Genomic DNA, 21,991 nt, shown 5'->3' on the forward strand with positions numbered 1-21,991 from the left:
CAGTGCTGGGGGGACACTGTCACCCTGACCTGGCAGGGACACGGAGCAGGGACCGGCCAGGACCCTCCAAGGACCAGCCCAGGGGTGTTCTGGTAGGAGCAGCCAGGGGTGGTGGGCAGTACTGGGGATACTGGGGATACTGGGAGTGGCTGTGATGGGGCCACCACTGAGAGCCCTGCATGGTGAGGGGCAGTGTGTCCAGGCTGCAGTGCTGGGTGGGAGGTGGACAGGGCCCTGCGGTGTCAGGGGAGGGATCCCTCAGAACCACGGAACTTGGAATGCTTTGGGTTGGGAGGGACCTTAAAGACCAGCCCTGCCGTGGACAGGGGCACCTTCCCCTGGAGCAGGTCCCCTCTCAGGCCCAGCTCCACTGCTCATTTCCCCCGCTCACGCCTCGTTTGGCTGTTTGAGTGCCTTGCCGGTGGTGCCAGCAGTGCCACGGGCTGGCCAGCACCAGCCAGGCTCTCTGCCGGGGGCTGGGACCACCGGGACAATCACCCGTGGATGATCTGGGGTTAACAAGTGGCTCCTGTGAAGGAGAAGCAAAGCAAGAGCTGAGATTATGTAAAGGGGGCTGGAGGCAGCTGCGGCACAGGCTGTGATTAATTCCTGGCACTGAGGAGCTTTGAAGATCCAGCGCGGTGCGAGCGTGAGGCAGCCCAGGGTCCCTGGGATGCATTCCTGCTGCTGCTGCAGGGCTGCTGCGAAGGGGAAGAGGGCAGGGAGGGGCTGAGCGCTCCAGGGACCCGCTGGGAGCTGACTCAGCACCGCGGTGGCCCTGCAGAGCCCGTCCTGCAGATCCCTTCTCCTTCCCAAAATCACGGAGGGGACACGGCTCGGAGCGGGTCAGCCCATGGCTGGGGCAGGAGTGCAGCAGTGAGGGGTGGTGGTGGGGACAGGACAGCACTTCCTTGAGGCCATGGACCCCCTCAGGACAATGCAAACTTCGTGTCAGAAAAACTTTTGTCCTCTCTGCCACCGGTAAAGCCAGAGATTGCTGATTTGGCACTGGGGCCGCAGCTTGGGCTGGCTCCATTTTGGATTCATGCAGTGCTCGAAGCAGGGGCCAAACCATGAACTTTTAGAGGAGTCAGGGAGTCCTGCCCGCTGGCCTGGCATCCCTGCTGGCAGCCCTGGGCTGGCACTGGGACCACTGGAATATCCTGGTGCAGAAAATCCCCGTTTGGCCGCAGCCCTGGCTGGCGGCTCCGGGCTCTCGCAGCCCCGTGGCTAATTGCCTGGCTGAGGTTTCTCCTCCTTGGACAAGCGGGTTCCCACATTGAGCTCACCCCACAAGCCATCCCAAAACAGGCTGGCAGGCGCCCAGCCCGGAGTGAGGGTCCCGGGGATGCCCCCGGGCGGTGCCGATGGGGGCGGCAGGAGCGGGGCAGGGATGTTCTGTGCCCTGCGGTGGCACGGAGCCCTTCCAGCTCTGACCGCTCCTTCCCTGCCCCTCGGCAGCGCCGTCGGCGATGCGAGCGATGGCAGACCAGGCTGCGGTGGCAGCAGAGGCCTCTCCAGCCCTGGCAGCGTGCCCGGGCTCACCTCGGCGTGGGGACATCGAGGCACCAACGCCCCACGGCGGCGGCAGCCGGGAGGACGGAGGCGGCCGGGATGGCTGCGGGCTCCTTCCCACGGCGGACGGGGACACGAAGCGTCCCGCCTCGCCCCAGCCCGGGGGGATGCTCCTGGCCGACCTCCCGCGGGGCCCCCAGCCCCGGCTGAGCCCGGCCAAGTCGCGCACGGCTCCGTCGTCGCCCAGCGTGTCCCCGTCGGAGAGCCGAGCCGCGCTGCTCCGGCTGCGCGACGCCAGGCTGGAGGACACGAGGAGGCGGCTGTCGGAGGCCGTGCAGGAGCCCCTGAGCCGCCTGAGCCGCCTGATGGCCGAGGAGAGCAGCCCCACGGGCCGGGCCAAGGAGCCGGGGGGCAGCCCCGGGGGCAGCCGCGGGGCCGGGGCCCGCCGGGTGCGGGACTGGACGCCCTGGGAGCCCACCCTGAACTGCCGCTACGAGATCTGCTCCTACGGGGACGTGATCCAGGTGGTGGAGGTGGCGCAGAGAGACACGGACCCCCCGCTCCCACCGGCCGAGGAGCCGCCGCCGGCGCGGTCCGGGGGCTCCGTGCCGGGCAGAGCGCTCGCCACCATCGCCCTGCTCGCCTACGGCTACCTGGTGCTGCCGCTGCCGCCCTACGCCGCCGGGCTCTGCGTGGGGCTGCTCTGCGGGCTGCTGCTGGGCTTCCTCGCCATCCTCCTCCTCGTACCCAGGGCTCCGCCGGCCGCTCGGGGACCGTGGGGCCGCCTGCGCCCCAGGCTGCTCCCGGGGGAGCCGCGGGGAACGCCCCACCTCCAGGTAGGAGAGGGGCGCTCCGGGATGAGGGGCTGGAGGTGCCCGTGGTGAGCGCCAGCAGCCGGTCCCCTGTTCCCCCTTCTCCAGGGCTGGATGAACGAGCTGCACGTGTACGACCCCGAGCTTTTCCACCCGTCGCTCACGCACTCGGTGCTCGCCGTGCTGGACGGGGCCACCCTCAAGCTGTCCTACCCCAAGAGCAACATCCCGCGCCGAGCCACCTTCGAGGAGGAGATCCTGGACGCCGTCTTCGTCGGCCACCGCTGCTACGACCTGACCGACGCCAAGGTGAGCCCGGAGATCCCCTCGGGGACCCCCCCCCCACGCCTGGCCCGGCCTCACCCCGCTCTCGGTGCCGCAGGTCTTCCTGTGCCCCCCCAGCCTGGCCCGAAAGCGGACGTGGAACAAGAAATATCCCATCTGCGTGCTCCTCGCCGAGCCGGCGGAGGGAGAGGGCAGCGAGGAGCACGACACGGAGCTGCAGGGGGAGGAGGGGACCAGGAAGGTGCCGGTGGCCGGGCAGGACATCCCGGGGGACGGCAGGGACAGGTGCCTGTACCTGTTTGGGCGGACGGGGCGGGAGAAGGAGGAGTGGTACCAGCACCTCGTGCAAGCCTCCCGTGGGACGGCCAGCAGCCACGGTGACACCAGGGCAGGTGAGGGGCAGCTAGCACGGCCTCTGCTCTGGGCCAGGACTGATCCAGGAGCACAATGCCTTGGTGGGCAGCAATGAGCACGGAGGGACACGGAGGAGCCTGAAGTGTAGCCAAGAGGGTTCAGCCGGTTGGCACAGGGTGGGTGGCATGTCACTGGCGTCATGGACAGGCATCATGTCACCCCTGATGGCATCCTGACCGAACAGACGGGATATTAGGAACAATTCTTTCACTGAGAGGGCTGTGAGGCCCAGGGCAGGGGTGGAGTGCCCATCCCTGGAGGGAGTTAAAGCCGTGTGGATGTGGCACTTGGGGACACGGGTTAGTGCTGGCCGGGGCAGTGGTTGGATTGATGACATTTTCCAAGCTAAATGAGTCTGTGATTCCACACCCCCAGGCACGGGATGGGCTCCGCAGAGCAGCGGCAGCAGCAGCGGGGGCAGCGCCGAGGACATCCCAGCCACGGATCCCTCCAGGGATGTGTCGGGAAGCACCGAGGAGATCTACCTGGACTACAGCACCTACATGGCCCGATTTGTGCCAGCACAGGGGGCAGCCAGCCCGGAGCGGAGCCCCTCTCACGGAGCTCTGGGCAGCCCCACGCCCACAAAGGTGAGTGGGACAAACCCAGCACTGGGAGCGGGACTGGAGGCTTCGCACGGAGCCACTTCCAGTCTGTGGATTGTTAGAGCAGCCAAGCCCTGGGGCAGGGGAGCCCAGCACAGCAGGTCCCACTGCTCACGGGGCCACCTCGCTGCAGGGGCTGGTGGCTGCTGTCCCCTCCCACGAGGACACGGCGAGCATGGCCTGGATGAACGCCCTGGTGGGACGCATCTTCTGGGACTTCCTCCGGGAGCAGTACTGGGCAGAGCAGGTGTCCAACAAGATCCAGAAGAAGCTGAGCAAGATCAAGGTGAGAGGCGGGAGCACCAGATCACTCGGGGGAGCCCTGTTCCCAAGGCCCCACGGTGAGTGGTGACTGTCCCCCATGGGGCCTTCCCTCCATCAGCTCCCGTATTTCATGAACGAGCTGACGCTGACAGAGCTGGACATGGGCACATCCATCCCCTCGGTGCTCAGTGCCTCCAACCCCACCATCAATGAGCGAGGTAAGAGCCCCACAGAGGCACAGGGACCCCAGTGCTGGGTCTAGGATGGCTTTACAGAGCTGCCAGCCCGGTCCCCAGAGCTGGGAGGGCTTGGCAGTGCACAAGCAGCTCTGACCCCTGTGGTGCTGACCTGCTCTCGCCCTGTCCCTCTCCCTGGCAGGGCTCTGGGTGGACATGGAGGTCACCTACAGCGGCTCCTTGCAGATGACGCTGGAGACGAAGATGAACCTCAGCAAGCTGGGGAAGGAGAGCTCTGCAGAGGAGAGCGGCCCTGCAGAGGCAGGCAGAGAGGGGTAAGGAATCTGTCCATGGGTGGGCTCATCCCGCTCCTCCTGGCCCAGTGAGGCGAGGCCGCTGTCCCCAGAGCAGCCCTGGGGACCGCAGCGATCTCCTGGGGCTCGCAGGGCCAGGCCACGGCTGATCCTGCTGGCAGACAGCGATGCGGAGTCGTCCAGCGCCGGCTCCTCCGACGAGGAAGATGTCACCACTGCAGAGCCCGTGGGAGCCCCCGGGGAGAGGCTGCTCGCCCCGCCTGGCACCGAGGGGTAAGGGGGTGCTGGGGGTCGGTGCCATGGGGGGCACCGGGAGGGGCTGGGGGTGCACGGTGCCACGTCAGCACAGGGGCATGGGCACGGTGTCCCCGGCAGGACATGCACAGCACATCATGGCAGCTTCCAAAGGGGACTCTGTCCCTGTAGGGTGCTGTGGCAGAGGGCTGGGGGACCCCAAAACCCAGCTGGGGCCCCTCTTGCTTTAGGCACGTCAGCGGGAACAGCACGAGCAGGAAGATCCTGCGCTTCGTGGATAAGATCGCCAAGTCCAAGTACTTCCAGAAGGCCACGGAGAACGAGTTCATCAAGAAGAAGATGGAGGAGGTGTCCAACACGCCGCTGCTGCTGACGGTGGAGGTGCAGGAGCTGGCAGGAACCCTGGCCGTGAACATCCCCCCGCCACCGACCGACCGCGTCTGGTACCAGCTCTCCTTCCCCCACAGGCACATCCTGCTGCCAGCGCCCCTTGCTCCCTGCAAGGAGCCAGCTCCAGGGCTTTGGGCTCATCTTGGCCACCAACAGCCCAAGGCTCTTCCCCAAAGGGGCTCACAGACCTCAGGCTCATTCCTCTGGGTCTGCACCCAGGCCCTCACAGATCTGGGGACCCTGAGCTGTCACCTCCTCCCTAGAACCCAGCAGTGGGTTTAGCCCAGCAGTGGGCTGTGCCACGTCTTTGGCAGGTGATGCTTTCTGCCTGTTTCCTTTCCCCTCACAGGTACAGCTTCCGAGTGCCCCCGCAGCTGGAGCTGAAGGTGCGCCCCAAGCTGGGCGAGAGGGAGGTGACATTCCTGCATGTCACCGAGTGGATCGAGAAGAAGCTGAAGCACGAGTTTCAGGTGCCTGGGCTGCTCTTCAGGGGCTCAGCAAACCCTGCTGAGGCTTGGGCGTTGCTGCCACCGGGGAGAGTCAGCCTCATTTCGGGCCAGTTGTTTCTGCAAAAAGCCAACACCTGGTCTGGTCTGGCCAGCTTGGAGCAGTGAAGACACAGAACCCAAATAATGAGCTCAAGGGCTGAGGAAAAGTGATTTCCTCACATCATTTGCAGCCCTGCCCCAAGCAGGGAGGGTTTGGGGTGTCAGGCAGACACCCCCCAGAAGGGCTGAATCCACCTGTCCAATCTGGACTGGGGATGTTTGGGAGATTTGTCTTCCCAAGGGTTTGTGTTCAGCCTTTCACCTCTGCTCAAAGATCAGAAATGTCCCCACAGATATTTAGGCCCCCCACAAAAGCCACCCATTTGGATAGTTTCAAAATGCTGGTCCCTCCCCTCTGCTGTGACCGCCCCTGCAAAGGTGGCCAGGGCAAAGAAAAACTGTCCCTGCGTGTCCCCACCCCGATATCCAGAGCTGGGACCCTCCTGGGGCTGCTGCTGTGGGGGTGGGAGCTCAGAACCTGCAGTTCACAGCCCCTGTCCCTGACCTGGGTGTGGCTCCTGCCAGGCCACCCCCAGGCAGTGTCCCCGTGGTGCTCAAAGCCACTGATTTGTTGTTCCGGATTCCTCTTTGTAGAAAATTTTGGTGATGCCAAACATGGACGACCTCATCATTCCCATCATGCGCTCTGGCCTGGATCCTTGGCCACCCACCTCGGCACTGCCCCGGGACCTGCCAGCCACGGGGGACAGGAGGCTCTGAAGCACAACCCCAGGGGCAGGGACACTGCCCAGAGCTCAGGGACCTCGCTGGGACACGGGGACAGCCGGGGCCTGGCCACTGACTGCATCCAGGGCTGTGCCTGGATTCATCCTCATCCTCTGCTTCTGCAGATGAGCCTCCTCAAATCCTGCAAGCACACGTTCAGGGCACAGCCAGGCTGCTGGAGACCCAGGAATTCCACGGGCACGCTCCAGGACTCCTGGTCAAGCAGGCAGCTCTGGACAGTGGAGGGCTGGGCTTCCCACTGTCTGGTTCCAAAGAGGGTGCAGGACACCTGGATCGTGGCACCGAAGGAGTTGGGATCATCGCTGATCCAAAATTCCAGCTCTGGGGCATCCCCCCCTCCCCACAGGCAGCTGGGCTGCAAGGAAAGCACGGGTGGGAAAGGATCCCAGGTGAATAAATCCATCGCTGCCCAGCCCTGCCTAGCAGCCCTCTTGCTGTGCACAAATTCCCCCCTCTGCCGAGGGTTCCGGCCAGGATCAGGGGGCTTTGAGCAGGGAGGAGCCCCCGGGTTGCACCTTCAGTGCTGGAGGTGTGTGGGAGAGGCACTGAGGGGACAGGCAGGGAGCCAGGGCAGAGGCAGGTCATGGGGAGCCCCAGTGTTCCCAGTGGGCACTGGTGCAGAAGTGCTGGAATGTGCTCTGCTCTCTGCTGGATGAGAGGGAGGGGGAGACTTCGTGGTGATTTGGGTGAGTGGGAAAAACTCACTGGGCAAAGGAAAGGGAGGATCCAGAGGGCAGAGCAGGCACTGTCCATGTGGGCCAGTCCCAAATGCCACTTTTCCCATCCCCACCTGCTGAGGAGCCTGAGAACAGGCAAGAGACCCTTCCAGAAGGAGAGAGGAGCAGGCATGGCTTGGAGCCCCTTTATTGCAAGTGCCCAGCCAGGCAGCCTTGGATCTCTGTCCTTAGGGCTCTTCCTGCACACCTGGCTTCTCCTTCACCAAATGTTTCTTCTGGGGGCCCTGGAAGAGAGCAGAGAGGAGAGTTTGGATTTAGGGACACACAGACCTGGCCTGCATGGCTGTGTCTGGGCTGTGGCGACCAGAAAGGCAGCTCGGGCCAGCAGCTGAAAAATGGGGTTATCCCACAGCAGATCAATCCTATGGGAGCAGGTGGCAGGAATTACTCATGTCCCTCAACTTCCAGACAAATGTGATGTTTTACCACAGAATCCAAGGGGGAAAATGGCAAAGGAAAGAGCTGCACCCAGGTCAAACCTCCTCCTGTCACCGAGCTCCTCGTCACAGCAGCTCAGGGCTGGCAGTGACACAACAGGCTCCTGACACTGAGCTGAAGGAAATCAGCTTAACCTCTAAAGAGCTCTGCAAAGGCAGAGCCTAACCAATCCCCCTGCCAGCACTAAGGAGGCTTAGGCAGCTTCACATGGCATTTCTGGCTGACAGGCCAGATCCAGACCCAGTTTACGTCTGCGTGGGACCCAGGCAGTTCTTTCTTTCCCTACTCCTTCTCCCTCTCCTGGTTTACTCAGTGCTTCCTCCGCTTCAGACTCAGACTTGCACCAGCCTGGTGAAGGCTGCAAAACTATTCAGGAAACTGCCGTGTTTAGATTATTTAATTATACTAATTGTTGCCCTAGATTTAAGAAAAATACACTGCTTGGCCTTCTTGAAATCTTCTGACAAAAGCACCACAAATTTGCATCTGAATTTGACCCAAACTTTCTTTCCTCTGAGAATATTAAAGCTATAAATCATTCCAAACAAATCAAAGCAGTGCACAATTCCAAGTGAAAGGCACCATATGGCCAAGACAGTGCCCGCCAAGTTAACTGCTTGTTTAAAACTTCCCGTGGTGAATGGGAACTGGTTGCCCATATGGTCTTTTATTTGCTGGTTGAGCTGTCTTGGATCCCTCACACAACCATCCTGTTCTTCCTTAGCACCATTTCTGCTGTGTGAACTGAACTCACGGCTGCCTTTAGGCAAGAGAGCCTCAAACATTCACTTGGCTGTTGTTGTATTGAGAAACAGGTCACAGAATTATGGAATCATAGAATCCTGGCATGGCCTGGGTCAGAGGGGACATAAAACTCATCCAGTTCCACCTCCCTGCCCATGGACACCTGGAAGATGCTTGGTTGGAGTCAGTCAGTTGCTGTGGCCCCCCGATGAGCTGGAGGCAGCCCGAGGAACTCACCATGAAAGCTCTCTTTTCCTGAGCTGTCTGGAAGCGGCCGTGGCCGAATTTGGAAGTGGTGTCAATGAATTTGAGCTCGATGGCTTCATGGGCCCGGCAGCTCGTGTGCACCAGGAGGGACTGGGAAAGAACAGCCACAACGTCAGGAGCATCGCCACAGAAAGTCAGGACAGCTGGTGTCATGGAGGCAGGGTTGGAATAGCCTCTAAAGAAATATCTCCTCAAAAATCTGTGTTCTCAGAGCAACACCCCGGTGCTCAGGTGGTGGAGAGCTTGCAGAGCTGCTCTTTGCTCAGCATTGCACAGAATCACAGAATCAACCAGGCTGGAAAAGATCTCTGAGATCACCAGGTCCAACCTATGACCTGACCTTGTCACCCAGACCATGGCACTGAGTGCCACATCCAGTCTGTCCTTAAACACCAGTGACCACCACCACGTCCCTGGGCAGCCATTCCAATGCCCAATCACCTTTCTGTGGCAATCCAAGGTTTCATTTCTGAAATGAACCGCAGCCCTCAGAGCTCTGAAGCTCTCCAGCTCCATCCACCTGCCGACACTGCACCAAGGACCTGCCCAGTGTCCCTGCCCAGCACTTGGAGGGTTCTCCACGTGGGGAATGTGTTCCTGAGGAGCTGCAGCCCATCCCAGCCTGCTGCCCTCACCTTGCGGAGGGTGAGCACGCGCTTCCTGGTGCCCACCACGCAGCCCTTCAGCATGAGGAAGTCGTTGTTGACCTCCCCGTAGTGAGGGAAACCACCCTGTGGGGAGAGCAGAGGGGTTGGTGGCCAGGAGAGCTGGCGGGGAGAGTCACAGCCCTGTCACCCCTCGGCCCTCACCAGAGGCGTGATGGTCTTCTCGGTGATGTCGTAGTGCGTCGAGGCGTTGTTCCTCACCACTTTGCCATCCTCCACGTGGATCCCGTGGCCAATGCGGTAAATCTGGGAACGCACAGGCAGCGGAGATGGAGACTCTCCTGCCCCTTGCTGAGGAGCTTCACAGGCTGGCAGAATCCCCCACACAATCGCGTGGTTTTCACCACGGCGTGCCCTCGAGCAGCGGAAAAGCACCAGGAAAGACAGGGAGATGTCCAGGGAAACATCCAGGAGGATGCGGGGAGCTGAGGGCACCGTGGGAAGGAGGATGGTGACAGGATGGGAGGCCTGAGGGAGCTCCCCTGGGCCATACCTTCTTGTTGATCTCGGTGCGGTGGTGGTAGCCCTTCTGGCCAGCCCGGGCGATGGAGTAGCCCACGCGGGCCGGGTGCCAGGCCCCAATGCAGGCCACCTTCCGCAGGCCCTTGTGTGTCTTCCTGGGCAGCTTCTTGGTGTGCCAGCGGCTGGTCACCCCTGGGAGCGTGGGAACAGCGGGCAGGGTCAGCAGGGAGGGGCTGGGGAAGGACAGTCCCACCACTCTCCTGAGGAACAATCCCATTGCTCTCCTGAGGGACAATCCCATTGCTCTCCTGAGGGACAGTCCCACCACTCTCCTGAGGGACAATCCCATTGCTCTCCTGAGGGACAATCCCATTGTTCTCCTGAGGGACAATCCCATGGCTCTCCTGAGGGACAATCCCATTGTTCTCCTGAGGGACAATCCCATGGTTCTCCTGAAGGACAATCCCATGGCTCTCCTGAAGGACAGTCCCACCACTCTCCTGTGTGACAGTCCCATCATTCTCCTTTAGGACAGTCCCATGGCTCTCCTGCAATTCTCAGAGGAGGCTCTGTTGGGAGGAGACCAGGAGCTGTTCTCACTTCCCAGGGCTCTGATCAGACCGGGAGGTGCTCCATGCACACACCCAGGGACGCCCACCCCCCTGCACGTGTGGGGTTTGGGAGACATTCACACCATCACAGGATGGTTTGGATTGGAAGGGACCATAAAGACCATCCAGTTCCAAGCCCTGCCATGGGCAGGATCACCTCCCATTAGAGCTGGTTGCTTTGTGTACTGACAGTGCCTTTGAGCCTCCTGGGAGGAGGCCTTCACTGGCCTTAATGTCAGGGAAAATCTTTCCACCAGAGGTTACTTTGTCAGCTCCTCTGTATCTACATCAGAGGTGCCCCTGTTGAATTTTTCCCTTGCTGGAATCCCTGAGATTAAGGAAACCGAGCCCTGCCACAACAGAAGTGGATGTCACGCTTAAGATCCCCAGGCTTTTTGCTACTCCCTCTTCAAAAAGTTAGGGGTTCTCAGCGTGGTGAACACTGTCCTACCCCCAAACCACCTGATGGGCAGAGCCAGGTGTGAGAAGGACAGCCCCAAACCCCCGTACCTTTCATGCCGTGCCCCTTGGTGACGCCGATGACATCGATCATCTCGTTCTGGCTGAAGACACTGTGCACAGAGATCTGCTTCTCCAGCCTCTCCCGGACCCAGTCGACCTTCTCAGCCACTGTCCCCCCATTCAGCTGGATCTCCATGATGTGGGCCTTCTTCTGCCTCAGTGGGAGCAGCCTCATCTGCAGCACACAGTGCCTTAGGGTGACACGTGGCCCCTCACCCCACACACAGGAGGGTGCAGCAGGGCTGGGTCACTCACAATTTGTGAGGGGCACAGGGGTGAGCAGAGCCACTGCTTCACCTCTCTGCCACTGTCACCCCCTTTCAAAGCAGCCCTGGGTCAGCAGCTCTTTGTTTCTGGGACTTTATGGAGCCAACTCCTTGTCCTTGAGCCCAGAGACCCTGCCTGGCCTTGAGCCAACTTAGCTCTCCCCCAGACTCCAAAGCAGCCCTTAAATCCAGGGATCAGCATTAAAATGGGCCCCATGTGTATCCAGCAATCAGCATCTGGCAAAACTGTGCCTGCCCATGGGGTTATTTTTGCCCAAAACATTTGACACCAGTTGCTAATTTGAGGTGATCATGAGGTCCCTTGCTGACACGGGACTCAGGACCTGCCCAGGCTCTGCCCTCCTCCTGCTCTCCTCCACGGGGTGTGTGTGGGCTCCCATTGGGATCTGGGGGCTCCCCGGTGTTCCCAAACCATGGCAGCCCTGGAGCAGGAGCTCTGGGAGGGGACTGGGAGGTCCAGGAGGCAGCTGGGAAGGTCAGCCAGCACCTCCCATCACCATCTGAGAGAGCCTCTGCTCTCTCAGCCTCTGTGACCCCACCTAAACACCCCCGATCCCATTTCCAGGCCCTTCAGAGCTGAGGAAGCCCCCGAGCCCCCTGCCCATGCCAGGGGGAGGCTCTGACCTGTGTGTGCATAATGACACGGATGACCTTGCAGTACTTCTTCATGGCTGCAAAATCCTTCTCCAGCTGCTTTTTCCCAGCCTCATCCTGCCATTTTTTGCAGTACTTGGTGAACGCCTTCTTCTTGCTCTTGTGCCTAAGGACAGAAGTGGTTTAACACCCATCAGAGCTGATAAAGGGCTTGTGACAGCGCAGAGAGGGGACAGGTCACCTTGACAGCCACCTCCTCGGAGGCACAAGGAACCTGTGGATACCTGAGCCTCACCTGACTGTCAGGACCTTGAGGTGGGAAGAGGGAGGTGGATAATGAGCCGTGAAAAGGGCTTGTTCAAGGGTAATTCAAACCTTTCTGCATGAGGAATGCAGTTGTCTCCCACTGACTGACTCAGCGCCGTCAAAACAGGCGCAAAATCAGAGGCAGGAGAAAGCAGGGATGGGAGGCTTGGGGTGGGTGGGTCTCCATGGAGCTATTACAGGAGATTCCTGCAGCCAGGAAACCACAAAGGCACTTCCCTGCTACCTGGGGGTACCCGAGCCTCACCTGACTGCCAGGGGCTTCGGGTGGGAAGAGGGATGAGCCGTGAAAAGGGCTGACAGGAGAAAACAGGGATCGGAGGCGTGTGGTGGGTGGGTGTCCATGGTGCTGTTACAGGAGACACAATTCCTACAGCGAGGAAATTCCTGTTCCCACTTCCCTCTCTGCTGAGGGGTGTTGATATTTATGAGGGGCCACATTCTGCATCGATTTTCCCCCTGGCAAATCTGGTTTCAGTCCAGCTCAAGGATTCCACTGAACTGGGGAGCCGAGGAGCCCGAGCTACAGGAAGGAAAAGGAGCCTGCCATACGATATTGTGGAGAGAGCTAACTTGGTTCGGCTATTAGAATAAATTTACATATGCAAACGCCGCTCCCCAGCATCGGGCTGTCTGCAGTGTCCCTGTGCATGACTAAATAGGCAGCAGTTTCACTCCACAGGAGCTGAGCTGTTTGGGCATCCCGGAGAGCCTGTGGAATTCCTGCCAGAGATCCCTCACAGGCAGCGCCCCAGGAAACCCCCACTCTGGGAATCCCAGGATCACTGAGGTTGGAAAAGCCCTCCCAGATCATCGAGTCCAACCTGTGACTGATCCCCACCTTGTCCCCCAGCCCAGGGCACTGAGTGCCACATCCAGGGGTGCCTTGGACACCTCCACTGCTGGCACCAGTGTTGGATGACCCTTTTCGGGAGCACGTACCAGTTCTTGTAGAAGCGCCGCCGGCACTCGTCGCTGATGTGCTCGGCAAAAACAGTCTTGAAATTCCTCAAGCCCTTGGGTGTCTCGATGTAGCCCACGACCCCCACCACCACCATCGGGGGGGTCTCGATGATGGTCACGGCCTCCACCTCCTCCCGCTTGGAGATCTCTGCAAGGCAGCACAGGGAAGTGGTGCCCGGCATCCTCTGGGATCATCCCCTGGAGGATTCCCGCTGTCACAGACAGTGCTGGGGGCACGTTTGGTCTCAGCCTTCCCACCTCCCAAACCACCACTCGGCATCCCAGTGTGCAGAGTTCCACGCTCAGCCCATGCTGAGCTGGCCTTTGACCGTCCATGATCTAACCCAGAAGCGTGGGCTCCAACCACCCCTTTCCATAAACAGCCCTTCCCAAGGAGCCTCTTCCCCCCCTTTCCCTCGTGGACAAGCCTTACTGAGGCCAGGCCGGTGCACCTCCCGCACAGTGTGGGTCATGCCAGCCTTGTAGCCCAGGAAAGCTGTCAGGTGGACTGGTTTGCTGGGGTCGTCCTTGGGCCAGGCCTTCACCTTCCCGCGGTGCCGGCGGCTCCGCTTGTGGGGCAGGAAGCCCAGGTGGCCGTGCCTGGGCGCCGAGAACTTGCGGTGGGACTGCGGAGGGGAGCCACAAAGGGAGGCTTCACTCCCAGCTCCCCAGAAGATGGGGAGAAGGGAAACACGACAAGAACACAACAAAAATACCCCCCCGCCTTTCAGATGGGAATGCCACAGAGATTCCGGAATCTTCCCCGAGTCCTAACAGGGCGGGATTTTGTTCAAACTTTTGTCACGTACATGGAAAAATGGCATAGAATGCTGGAATGGTTTGGGGTGGAAGGGACTTTAAAGCCCATCCAGTGCCACCCCTGCCATGGCAGGGACATCTTTTACCATCCCAGGGTGCTCCAAGCCCCATCCAGCCTGGCCTTGGGCACTGCCAGGGATCCAGAGGCAGCCACAGCTGCTCTGGGCTGTGCCAAGGCCTCACCCTCACAGGGAAAGGATTTCTTCCTAACACCCGTTCTAAATCTACTCTCTGTCAGCGTGAATTTACTAAATTTCTGGACAAATGATGCCACTTCAATAAAAAAACTTCACATGATCTCCCTCCTTCAGCTTCTTCTGAAGGACTTTGAAGGAGAAGTACATTCTTTACTAGGTCTGTCCTTCCGTGCTCTTAATTATAACAATTTATTTTGTATCCTGGCCTGCTTGGAATTCCTGGGCTTCGTGTCATCAAGGCAAATGGCACAAAACAAGCGCAGCCAAGGATCGGGAGAACAGGGGAAAGGATGCCCAAAGGAATGGGCAACAGGAGCATGCAGAGGTTCTGAAGGCACCTTGAAAGCCAGATGAGGAGAGATAAACACATAAACCTCAACCACAAGCAGCGAAGCGTTAGTCCTGCGCCCACTGCAGCTCCTTCCTAGCTCAGATCAGCCCCAGCGCCCGGCCTGCGCTTTCCACCAAGCTCCTTTTCCAGCCCGAGTGGAATTCAGGATTCTGACCCCGCTCCTGGCACCACCAGGGGCATAACCCAGCCCTGCTCGCCGACCCTCGCACACAAGCGGCTCCAGCAGAGCTCTACCGACCATGGGACGTCTTCAGCCCGGGGCAGCAGCAGAGAGAGGCCGTCAGGAAGTGCCTCCCCACATTAATACTTAAGACGGGTATGAAGACACAAATTTAGCCACTCGCTTCACCCGCTGCGATATTCATTTCATTCCTGGCAGGTTGGACACGACAGTTGTGGTGTGATAAAGGTCAGTCGCGGCTGGCTCAGTTTACGCTTCTCCCTCCTGAACAACTCTGGTGCGAATGGCAGGAATTAGGGGCACTTTCCCGAATTAGGGCAGTTTCCAAGAGGGGTAGCACGCACCCAGAGCTGTGAACACCTGCACCAGGTACCCCCAGAGCTGTGAACACCTGTCGTCCTGGTTATCAAGAGTTTTCTAAAGCCTTCTGAGTTTATGTTCTTGTAGAGAACTTTCTCACACAACTTTCTGTAAACAACCTGTTGTTTTGCATTCTTTCATAGAGGCGGAGAAATTTGATGTACAGGTAGTTTGTCCAGTGTCGTTGGAGAGGTGGCACGTTCACCCTCCAATCCACTGGCACCTTTTGAGAACTATAAAAGATTGGAGTCAGAAAAAATAAATGAGTCTCTTCATCGTGACCAAGGCTGTGGTGCATCGTTTTTGCTTGTGTCATTTGGTGACAAACACCTGCACCAGGTACCCCCAGCACGGGCTGAGAATCCCTCTGTCAGCCCAGGGTTGTGATCCTGACTGGAAAAGAGATTGAGACAATTCATCTCAGAATCACAGAGCAGTTTGGATTGGAAGTGTGAAAAACGCCAATCACTTGGTTTTTAAAATTTTTAAAGTTTAATAATAATAAAATGGTTATAAAAATAGTAATACTATTAGAGTAATAAAAATTTAGAGTTAGGACAATTAGAAGACAATAAAAAGCAAAGAGTTACGGACCTCCGGATGCTCTCGGGCACTTAAGCCCTGACAAGCATGCCTTGTGAACAAAGGAATAAATTTAAAAGCAATAGCCTGTTGCATATACAAAACACTTCATGATTATGCATATATTTTATTTAAAACAAGAAATTCATATGGTACTTGTCAAAAAGTTTCTGTTAATTCCCAGGCGCCTTTGAGTCTCAATCAGGCTTGAAGAAGTTCGTTTCTGTTGATAAGGAAAACCATAAATTACTCTTCTCTGGAAAATTTAGGGGTTTCTGTAATTGTTATCCTTGTGCGAAGAATTCCTTGATTATCTCATCTCTTTCTTGAGATAGTTAAAAAGTATCTTACATAGTATAGTTTCTATTTTAACACCGTGTTATAACCTAAAAATACATTCAACACACTACTTGAGAGAATTAATACAGCGTAACTTTCCAACATTTACACATATAATATTCACTGTAACTATTGCGTAAAGCCAATCATAAAATATGCATTTTTCACAGCAGGGACCCAAGGGCACCAGAACCACGGGCAGGAACCGATGCCAGGCAGAGCTTTATCCCCGTGCGGTCACCGAGCACAGATCCCCACAGAGGCTGCGGAGTCTCACTCACCGGGGATATCCCAAAGCCGTCCGCTCCCAGTCCTGCGCCATGTGCTGTGGGACGGCTCTGTGAGCTCTGTGAGCAGGGATGGGGACAGCCGGGACACGCTGTGGGCTTTTCCAACCCGCGCCGTCCCGGGATTCCGGGATCCCCTCACGGAGGAGGGAGCCGCGGACTACAACTCCCGGCGTGCCCCGGGGCCGCCGCCGTATTCCCGCGCCCGGCCCCCTCAGGGGGGGTCGCCGCCATATTGCCGCGCTCCCGCCCCCTCAGGGGTCGCCGCCATCTTTCCGCGCCGCCGCCGCCGCGATGCCGGAGGATCACGACTGGGAGGCGTACAAGGTGCCGCCGACCCGCACCCCCGTCTCCGAGAGGACCACGTCGGTGCCCAACCCCGTCGACTACTTCCAGACCGCCTTCAGCTATGTCTTCGACGCGCCCGTCACCTTCATCCGAGGTAGCGGCGGGACGAGACATCCTCTCCCTGGCCCCCGCCCCGTGGGAGTTGAGCAGCGACGCGGGGACGGGGACACCGGGATGGGCACACCGGGGCACGGGGCACAGGCGTGAGGACACGGGCACCCGGATAGGCAAAGGGCACCCGCAAGGACACAGGGACACCGGTCCTGACAGTAACAGCACGGGCAGAGGGACAGGACACTGGGACATGGCACGTTGACAAGAACACAGCATGGACGTAGGGACATGGGACACAGACAGATACACGGCGTGGACAGAGGGACAGACACAGGGACATGAGACACAACGTGTAGACGAGCATACATGGACAGGGGACACGCAGAACACAGCACGGACACAGGGACATGGGACAGACAAGAACACAGCTTGGGTAGTAGGACAGACACAGGGACATGGTTCACTGCACAAACACGGGACACAGACAACACAATATTGGTAGTGGGACCGGGACATGAGCTAGCACGGACACTGTGACAGATACAGGGACATCGGGACACAGAGCTCACACTGGGAGAGATGCAGGGACACAGTAACACAGCGGGGACAGGACATGGGACACAGCACAGCGGGGCAGACACACAGCTGGGCATGAGCTGGGCACTGTGGACCCGCTGCTGCTGCTGGGGAAGGTGGCACCAGGGCAGTGCCAGCTCCGGGGCTGTGCTGCCCTCGGAGCTGGGCCGGGCTGTGTGACCGGGCTGTCCCTGCAGACTGGATCGAGCGGTGGCAGAACAAGAACAAGTTCTACTACTACCACCAGAAGTTCCGCCGCGTGCCTGACCTGAGCCAGTGCCTGGAGGGTGACTACCTGTGCTACTACGAGGCCGAGGCTCAGTGGAGGAGGGACAGGTAGGGCTGCCCCTGGACTGTCCCCAGGCGAGGCCACAGCAGAGCACACAGCTCTGGGACCCGCAGCATCTTGGTGGATGCTGGGGTGCTGAGGCAGCACCTCCAGCCCACCCCATTAAACATCAGTGTCCTGCTGTCCCTGTCTGGGCATGGTGGCATTAGGGACCAGGGCGCTGAAAATCCCAGGGCTGACATTCCAGAGGGTGTCCTCACCCCTTGGTTCAGCTTTTCTGTCGTCTTGTGGCTGCTGTTGCACTGCTCACCATCTTTCCCGCAGGATGGTCGATCAGGAAATCGTGGAGATAGTCCGGGAAAGGGTGGCTGCGTGCAAGCAGAGGGAAGGGCCCAACCAGTTCCAGAACTGCGCCAAGGAGGTGGCGCTGCTGGCACAGGTCACCAAGGCCTACCAGGACAGATGTGAGTGTGGCAGCAGCACACAGGGCAAGGGCTCTAAACGCAGGGAAGGGGGCTCTGAAACACACAGGGCTCGTGGGAGGCACTGCTCAGGCCTCTCCTCTCCTTTTTCAGACGGTGACCTGGGTTACCATGGCAATGCACGGACGTGCCTGATGAAGCAGAAGCACAGGATGATGGAGGAGAGGAAAGCAGCACAAGAAAATCAGTAGAGCTGCAACAGTTCCTCCCTCCACGGTGCTGGTATCCCAGTGCATGTTGCTTCCTTGGCCTCCACAATAAACAGACATCTGTACAGTTGGGCTCTGTATTCATTCTTTGAAGAGCTCTGCAAGCCCTCAGCTCCAACACCTGGGGCTGCTGCCTCTGTTGGGGTTTGTTCTCTGGACCTTTTCCTCTCCTCCACGAGCCTCCAGAACATTCCGTGTGCTGCTCTGCCCTGGCTCTGAATTCCCTCAGTCCCAGTAAAGATGAAGTGCCCAAGGCCGCGCTGGACAGAGCTCGGAGCAGCGTTGTTTAGTGGAAAGTGTCCCATGGCAGGAGCATGGATGAGCTTCCAGGTCCTTTCCAACCCACCCCATTCCGTGGTTTGACCCAGCTGCCCCGAGCACCAACCCCCATCACACCAAGCACTGACTCCTGGTTCTCTGATACTTTATTCTCCTACAAAACCCGTTAGGTGGTGGCCACAGCGGCTGCCTGGGTCCTCTGCACCGACACTCTCGTGTGGGTCTTGGCCAGATGATCAGTGAACTCCTGCAAGAAACACCAACGGGGTTATTCCCCCAAACCCCTCTCACGGGTTCCTCAGCACCACTCCCACCCCTCGTGTGCACTGGGGCTGGGGTGGCTCAGCTCCATACCTACCAAACTTTGGGTACAGAAATCTAAATTTCAGGGGCAAGGTTTGAGCTGTGAGTTACCAAAATGCTCTTACCTGGTAAGGAGACTTGGTGAAGACAGTCTCTTTCCAGAGGTCAGGAGTCAGGTAGCTGTAGGTTTTGGAGATGGCATCGAAGGTGGCTTTAGCTGCAGAGAGATGTCACACACTGCCCGTCAACAGCTGCAGAACCAGCCCGCTGATCCAACCCACAGCTCCAATACACCCCCGTCACGAAAATGTGGAATTTTGAAAGGACCAGGGAGACAGCGAGGGTCTCTCTGACGAACCCACAAAGCTCAGGTTGCTCTCTCTCTCCAGTTACGACGATTACACTACGGCACACAAGTGCAATCGCGCAGATTGGGAGATCCAGGAGTGTCCAGGGTGCAAACCCCACGTCTGTGTCATTAAGTGTGACACGACCTGCAGCAGGACTGACTGCACTGTCAGCAGAACTCACGGCTTCTCCTTCACCACCACCAAACGGCGGCGCTGTGCCCCATGAGCGGCAGAAGTGGCCCCAGGCCCCGTGCCAGCCCCAGAGCTCACCGAAGTTGCCGAGGGTGGCCGTGCAGCCCCGCGCCGACGTGTAGCAGTCATCGATGCCAGCCATCATCAGCAGCTTCTTGGGGACGGGGGCGGACACGATGCCGGTGCCGCGGGGGGCCGGGATCAGGCGCACCAGCACGGAGCCGCAGCGCCCGGTGACCTGCGGGGACACGAGGGGTCAGCCCCAGAGCACCGCCCCAAAGAGCCCCAGGGCCACGCCAGGGGGACGCTCACCTTGCAGGGCACCGTGTGCGGCTTCCCGATCTTGTTGCCCCAGTAGCCGCGTCGCACGGGCACGATGGACAGCTTGGCCAGGATGATGGCCCCGCGGATGGCCGTGGCCACCTCCTTGGAGCACTTCACCCCCAGCCCCACGTGGCCGTTGTAGTCCCCGATGGCTACAAACGCCTGCAGGCAGAAGAGGAGTTTTCAGTGCTCCACGCAGGGCTAACGCCGTGGTGTGTGCTCAGCTGGGTCTCACAGCTCACCCCCAAACCTTACACACGGCTCTCAAAACCCGTTCTTCCCCTCAGAGTTCGTCCTTCAGCCAGAACCAGCCAAGCACTGGGATTCAATTCCCTGCTGCAGCCTCGCTCTGGTCAGAACTCCCCACAACAGCATTCCCTGCTTATAACCAACAGTTCTCCCTGGAAACCCAACACTGCTGTGCAAGAACAACTGAATTTTGCTGTGTCAGAAAAGTCTTCTTAAAAAGAAGTTTGAAAGTCTTGCAGCCCAGCTTTTGGGCCAGTGCTGGTTTAAAGAACATCTGCACACATTCACTGACATTTTAAGGTTAATACATTTAACAAACTACTAATAGTCCTCACAGCAAAATACTTATTTACTAGATGTGACAGTAGAAGAGATTTGGAGTCATTAAAATGCCACTAAAAATGCAGAAAGGGAAGCTGTGAACAGGAGGATCCAGAAAAACAGGATTACCTTGAACCTGGTGCGCTGCCCAGCACGGGTCTGTTTCTGCACAGGCATAATCTTCAGCACCTCATCCTTCAGTGAGGAGCCCAGGAAGAAATCGATGATCTCCGACTCCTGCAAGAGTCAGGCACTGAGCACACGGAAATCACAGAATCTGGGATGGTTTGGGCTGACAGGGTCCTCAAAGGCCAGCTAATCCAACCCCCTCCCAAGGGCAGGGACATCTTCCACTGTCCCAGGCTGCTCCAAGCCCCAGCCAGCCTGGCCTGGGACACTGCCAGGGACCCAGGGGCAGCCACAGCTTCTGTAGGAATCTGTGCCAGGGCCTCACCAGCTTTACAGGGAACAATTCCTTCCCAATATCCCATCTGATCCTACCCCAAATCCCTCTCCAGCTCTCCTGGAGCCCCTTTAGGCTCTGAGGTGTCCCCGGAGCCTTCCCTTCCCCAGGTGAACAACCCCTGATCTCCCTGCTGGCTCTTGGAGCATCACCCTGACCCTTCGCTTCCACGTCCACAGCACCTCACCTTGATGGGAAGCGAGAAGAGATAGATCTCCTCAAGAGACTTGATCTTCATATCCTTGACCAGGCGACCGAGTTTGGTGACAGGAATCCACTGGCAGAGAAATCCACGGGCAAGAGTCACCAGGCGCCAGCACCAGTGACCCGGCTCTGCTGGCCCACCCTCGGGGCTGGCAGCACCCCCGTCCCGCATCCCCGCTCACCTCCTTATCCTCGGCTTTACCTCCGCGGGCCCCGCGGCCTCTCCCGCGGCCTCTCCCGCGGCCGCGCCCGCGGCCCCGCAGCCCGGTCCCGAATCCACCGCGGAAGCCCCCGCGGGCCGCTCCCGCTCCTCCCGCAGCACCGGCGTCGTCCGCCATTTGCTGGAACAAAGCGGGACGTCAGGCGGGCCGCGGCGGGCGCGGATGGCGCCGGATGCGCCGCGCCGGGCCGGGCCGGGCCGCCATACTTACGTGATCCCTCAGCGTAGAAGGCCGCGCCGTGGCACCGCGCGCTATTTATACCGCGCGGGGCATCTCGCGAGAGCAGCGCCAGCCCCGCAAGCTGAATGAGGAATACACCGCGGGCGGGAATGGACGGTTCGTGCTGAATTATACAGAGCGCGGGGCGGGCGCGGCTCCCGCGCTAAAAGGGGCGCGCAGGGCCGGAGCGCGCAGAGCGCGGCGGGGCGGCGGCAGGTGAGGAGCTGCGGGTGCGCGGCAGGGAGGGCACTGCCGCATCGCCCTCCTTCCCTGCGCCCTCCGCCTCTGGACAACGCTGCTGGGAAATGGTTATGGTGCTGCCCGAGCCGGAGCCCGGCCGGCTGGGCTGCAGGGAGCGTCCCGGCAAGGCGCTCCCGGGGGGCCGCGGTAGCGCCCGGCGCGGTCTGAAAATCATTCGGGGTCTGCCGTGGCCCCGGGTGAGATAACGGCGCCCAGAGCATCGGGAACATTAAGCTTATTGCCCGCTGTGTGTGGGCAATGAAACCCATGTTCCCACAAGCGCCGTGCCCCCGTGCGGGCCCCGCGGGGCTCTCGGGGCCGGCTCTCAGCTTTGTTCCCTGCTCCAGGTGCCGTTCGGGGCTGCGCTGCCGCTCCCACGGCGATCCCTTCCCCGGAGGAGCGGTGAAGAGCACGGGGCTGCCGTGATGGACGGCGACGCGGGAGTTGCGGCTGGCAGCGATTCGTTTTTATATTTTAATGTGCAATAAAAGACGGAATGCTTAAAAGATGGAGCGTCTCTTTTTCTTTTCTAATTATCCAAAGTTCTATTTCACGCTTCCTCGGGGCGGTTTTGCTGGAGAGCGCTCCGGATGGAGGAGGAGATGCAGCGCA

At 59.3% G+C, this 21,991-nt stretch overlaps 4 protein-coding genes, 1 long non-coding RNA gene and 2 other non-coding genes across 7 annotated transcripts; 4 read left to right on the forward strand and 3 right to left on the reverse strand.

Annotated features, from left to right (window-relative positions):
* Positions 1 to 6,750, forward strand: LOC128815128 (testis-expressed protein 2-like). The gene is made up of 12 exons (XM_053991539.1): positions 1 to 92; positions 1,462 to 2,351; positions 2,436 to 2,636; positions 2,710 to 3,004; positions 3,402 to 3,616; positions 3,765 to 3,917; positions 4,014 to 4,113; positions 4,274 to 4,406; positions 4,518 to 4,658; positions 4,871 to 5,083; positions 5,380 to 5,500; positions 6,173 to 6,750. The coding sequence occupies exons 2-12, from the start codon at positions 1,473 to 1,475 to the stop codon at positions 6,296 to 6,298; spliced, it is 2,577 nt and encodes an 858-aa protein (XP_053847514.1). The 5' UTR covers positions 1 to 92; positions 1,462 to 1,472; the 3' UTR covers positions 6,299 to 6,750.
* Positions 6,751 to 7,173: 423 nt separating this feature from the next.
* Positions 7,174 to 16,179, reverse strand: RPL3L (ribosomal protein L3 like). Its single transcript, XM_053991543.1, has 10 exons — positions 16,051 to 16,179; positions 13,373 to 13,565; positions 12,919 to 13,087; positions 11,683 to 11,818; positions 10,760 to 10,946; positions 9,670 to 9,830; positions 9,321 to 9,422; positions 9,147 to 9,242; positions 8,482 to 8,601; positions 7,174 to 7,286 (listed from the first exon to the last, which is right to left on the reverse strand). Exons 2-10 carry the CDS (start codon positions 13,410 to 13,412, stop codon positions 7,230 to 7,232), a joined length of 1,068 nt encoding a protein of 355 aa, XP_053847518.1. The 5' UTR covers positions 13,413 to 13,565; positions 16,051 to 16,179; the 3' UTR covers positions 7,174 to 7,229.
* Positions 16,180 to 16,278: 99 nt separating this feature from the next.
* NDUFB10 (NADH:ubiquinone oxidoreductase subunit B10) lies at positions 16,279 to 18,081 on the forward strand. The gene is made up of 4 exons (XM_053991544.1): positions 16,279 to 16,498; positions 17,232 to 17,370; positions 17,648 to 17,787; positions 17,899 to 18,081. The coding sequence occupies exons 1-4, from the start codon at positions 16,351 to 16,353 to the stop codon at positions 17,994 to 17,996; spliced, it is 525 nt and encodes a 174-aa protein (XP_053847519.1). The 5' UTR covers positions 16,279 to 16,350; the 3' UTR covers positions 17,997 to 18,081.
* Positions 18,082 to 18,421: 340 nt separating this feature from the next.
* On the reverse strand, positions 18,422 to 21,065 carry RPS2 (ribosomal protein S2). The gene is made up of 7 exons (XM_053991542.1): positions 20,882 to 21,065; positions 20,683 to 20,772; positions 20,162 to 20,269; positions 19,451 to 19,624; positions 19,217 to 19,376; positions 18,722 to 18,813; positions 18,422 to 18,540 (listed from the first exon to the last, which is right to left on the reverse strand). Exons 1-7 carry the CDS (start codon positions 21,035 to 21,037, stop codon positions 18,460 to 18,462), a joined length of 861 nt encoding a protein of 286 aa, XP_053847517.1. The 5' UTR covers positions 21,038 to 21,065; the 3' UTR covers positions 18,422 to 18,459.
* LOC128815655 (small nucleolar RNA SNORA64/SNORA10 family) lies at positions 18,902 to 19,037 on the reverse strand. Its single transcript, XR_008439692.1, has one exon. It is a non-coding gene; the product is annotated as a small nucleolar RNA SNORA64/SNORA10 family (small nucleolar RNA).
* A 296-nt stretch (positions 21,066 to 21,361) lies between the features above and the next one.
* Positions 21,362 to 21,887, forward strand: LOC128815136 (uncharacterized). The gene is made up of 2 exons (XR_008439560.1): positions 21,362 to 21,576; positions 21,727 to 21,887. It is a non-coding gene; the product is annotated as an uncharacterized LOC128815136 (long non-coding RNA).
* On the forward strand, positions 21,539 to 21,660 carry LOC128815657 (small nucleolar RNA ACA64). The gene has a single exon (XR_008439694.1). It is a non-coding gene; the product is annotated as a small nucleolar RNA ACA64 (small nucleolar RNA).
* Positions 21,888 to 21,991: the final 104 nt, after the last annotated feature.

This window comes from Vidua macroura, chromosome 16 (assembly GCF_024509145.1).
Source record: "Vidua macroura isolate BioBank_ID:100142 chromosome 16, ASM2450914v1, whole genome shotgun sequence".
Lineage (NCBI taxonomy): Eukaryota > Metazoa > Chordata > Aves > Passeriformes > Viduidae > Vidua > Vidua macroura.

What these genes read in the sequence shown, in the direction of transcription:
- RPS2 (XM_053991542.1), bottom strand. Translation starts at nt 21,037, where the DNA reads ATGGCGGACGACGCCGGTGCTGCGGGAGGAGCGGGAGCGGCCCGCGGG. An exon ending in TCTTCTCGCTTCCCATCAAG is followed by an intron (nt 20,270 to 20,682) that starts GTGAGGTGCTGT and finishes TGACTCTTGCAG; the next exon opens with GAGTCGGAGATCATCGATTT. An exon ending in GGCCACCCTCGGCAACTTCG is followed by an intron (nt 18,814 to 19,216) that starts GTGAGCTCTGGG and finishes ATCTCTCTGCAG; the next exon opens with CTAAAGCCACCTTCGATGCC.
- NDUFB10 (XM_053991544.1), top strand. Translation starts at nt 16,351, where the DNA reads ATGCCGGAGGATCACGACTGGGAGGCGTACAAGGTGCCGCCGACCCGC. An exon ending in GCTCAGTGGAGGAGGGACAG is followed by an intron (nt 17,371 to 17,647) that starts GTAGGGCTGCCC and finishes TCTTTCCCGCAG; the next exon opens with GATGGTCGATCAGGAAATCG. An exon ending in CAAGGCCTACCAGGACAGAT is followed by an intron (nt 17,788 to 17,898) that starts GTGAGTGTGGCA and finishes CTCCTTTTTCAG; the next exon opens with ACGGTGACCTGGGTTACCAT.
- RPL3L (XM_053991543.1), bottom strand. Translation starts at nt 13,412, where the DNA reads ATGACCCACACTGTGCGGGAGGTGCACCGGCCTGGCCTCA. An exon ending in GCACCGAGATCAACAAGAAG is followed by an intron (nt 9,423 to 9,669) that starts GTATGGCCCAGG and finishes GTGCGTTCCCAG; the next exon opens with ATTTACCGCATTGGCCACGG. An exon ending in AGAAGACCATCACGCCTCTG is followed by an intron (nt 9,243 to 9,320) that starts GTGAGGGCCGAG and finishes CTCTCCCCACAG; the next exon opens with GGTGGTTTCCCTCACTACGG.
- LOC128815128 (XM_053991539.1), top strand. Translation starts at nt 1,473, where the DNA reads ATGCGAGCGATGGCAGACCAGGCTGCGGTGGCAGCAGAGGCCTCTCCA. An exon ending in GCAGAGGCAGGCAGAGAGGG is followed by an intron (nt 4,407 to 4,517) that starts GTAAGGAATCTG and finishes TGGGGCTCGCAG; the next exon opens with GGCCAGGCCACGGCTGATCC. An exon ending in CCACCGACCGACCGCGTCTG is followed by an intron (nt 5,084 to 5,379) that starts GTACCAGCTCTC and finishes TTCCCCTCACAG; the next exon opens with GTACAGCTTCCGAGTGCCCC.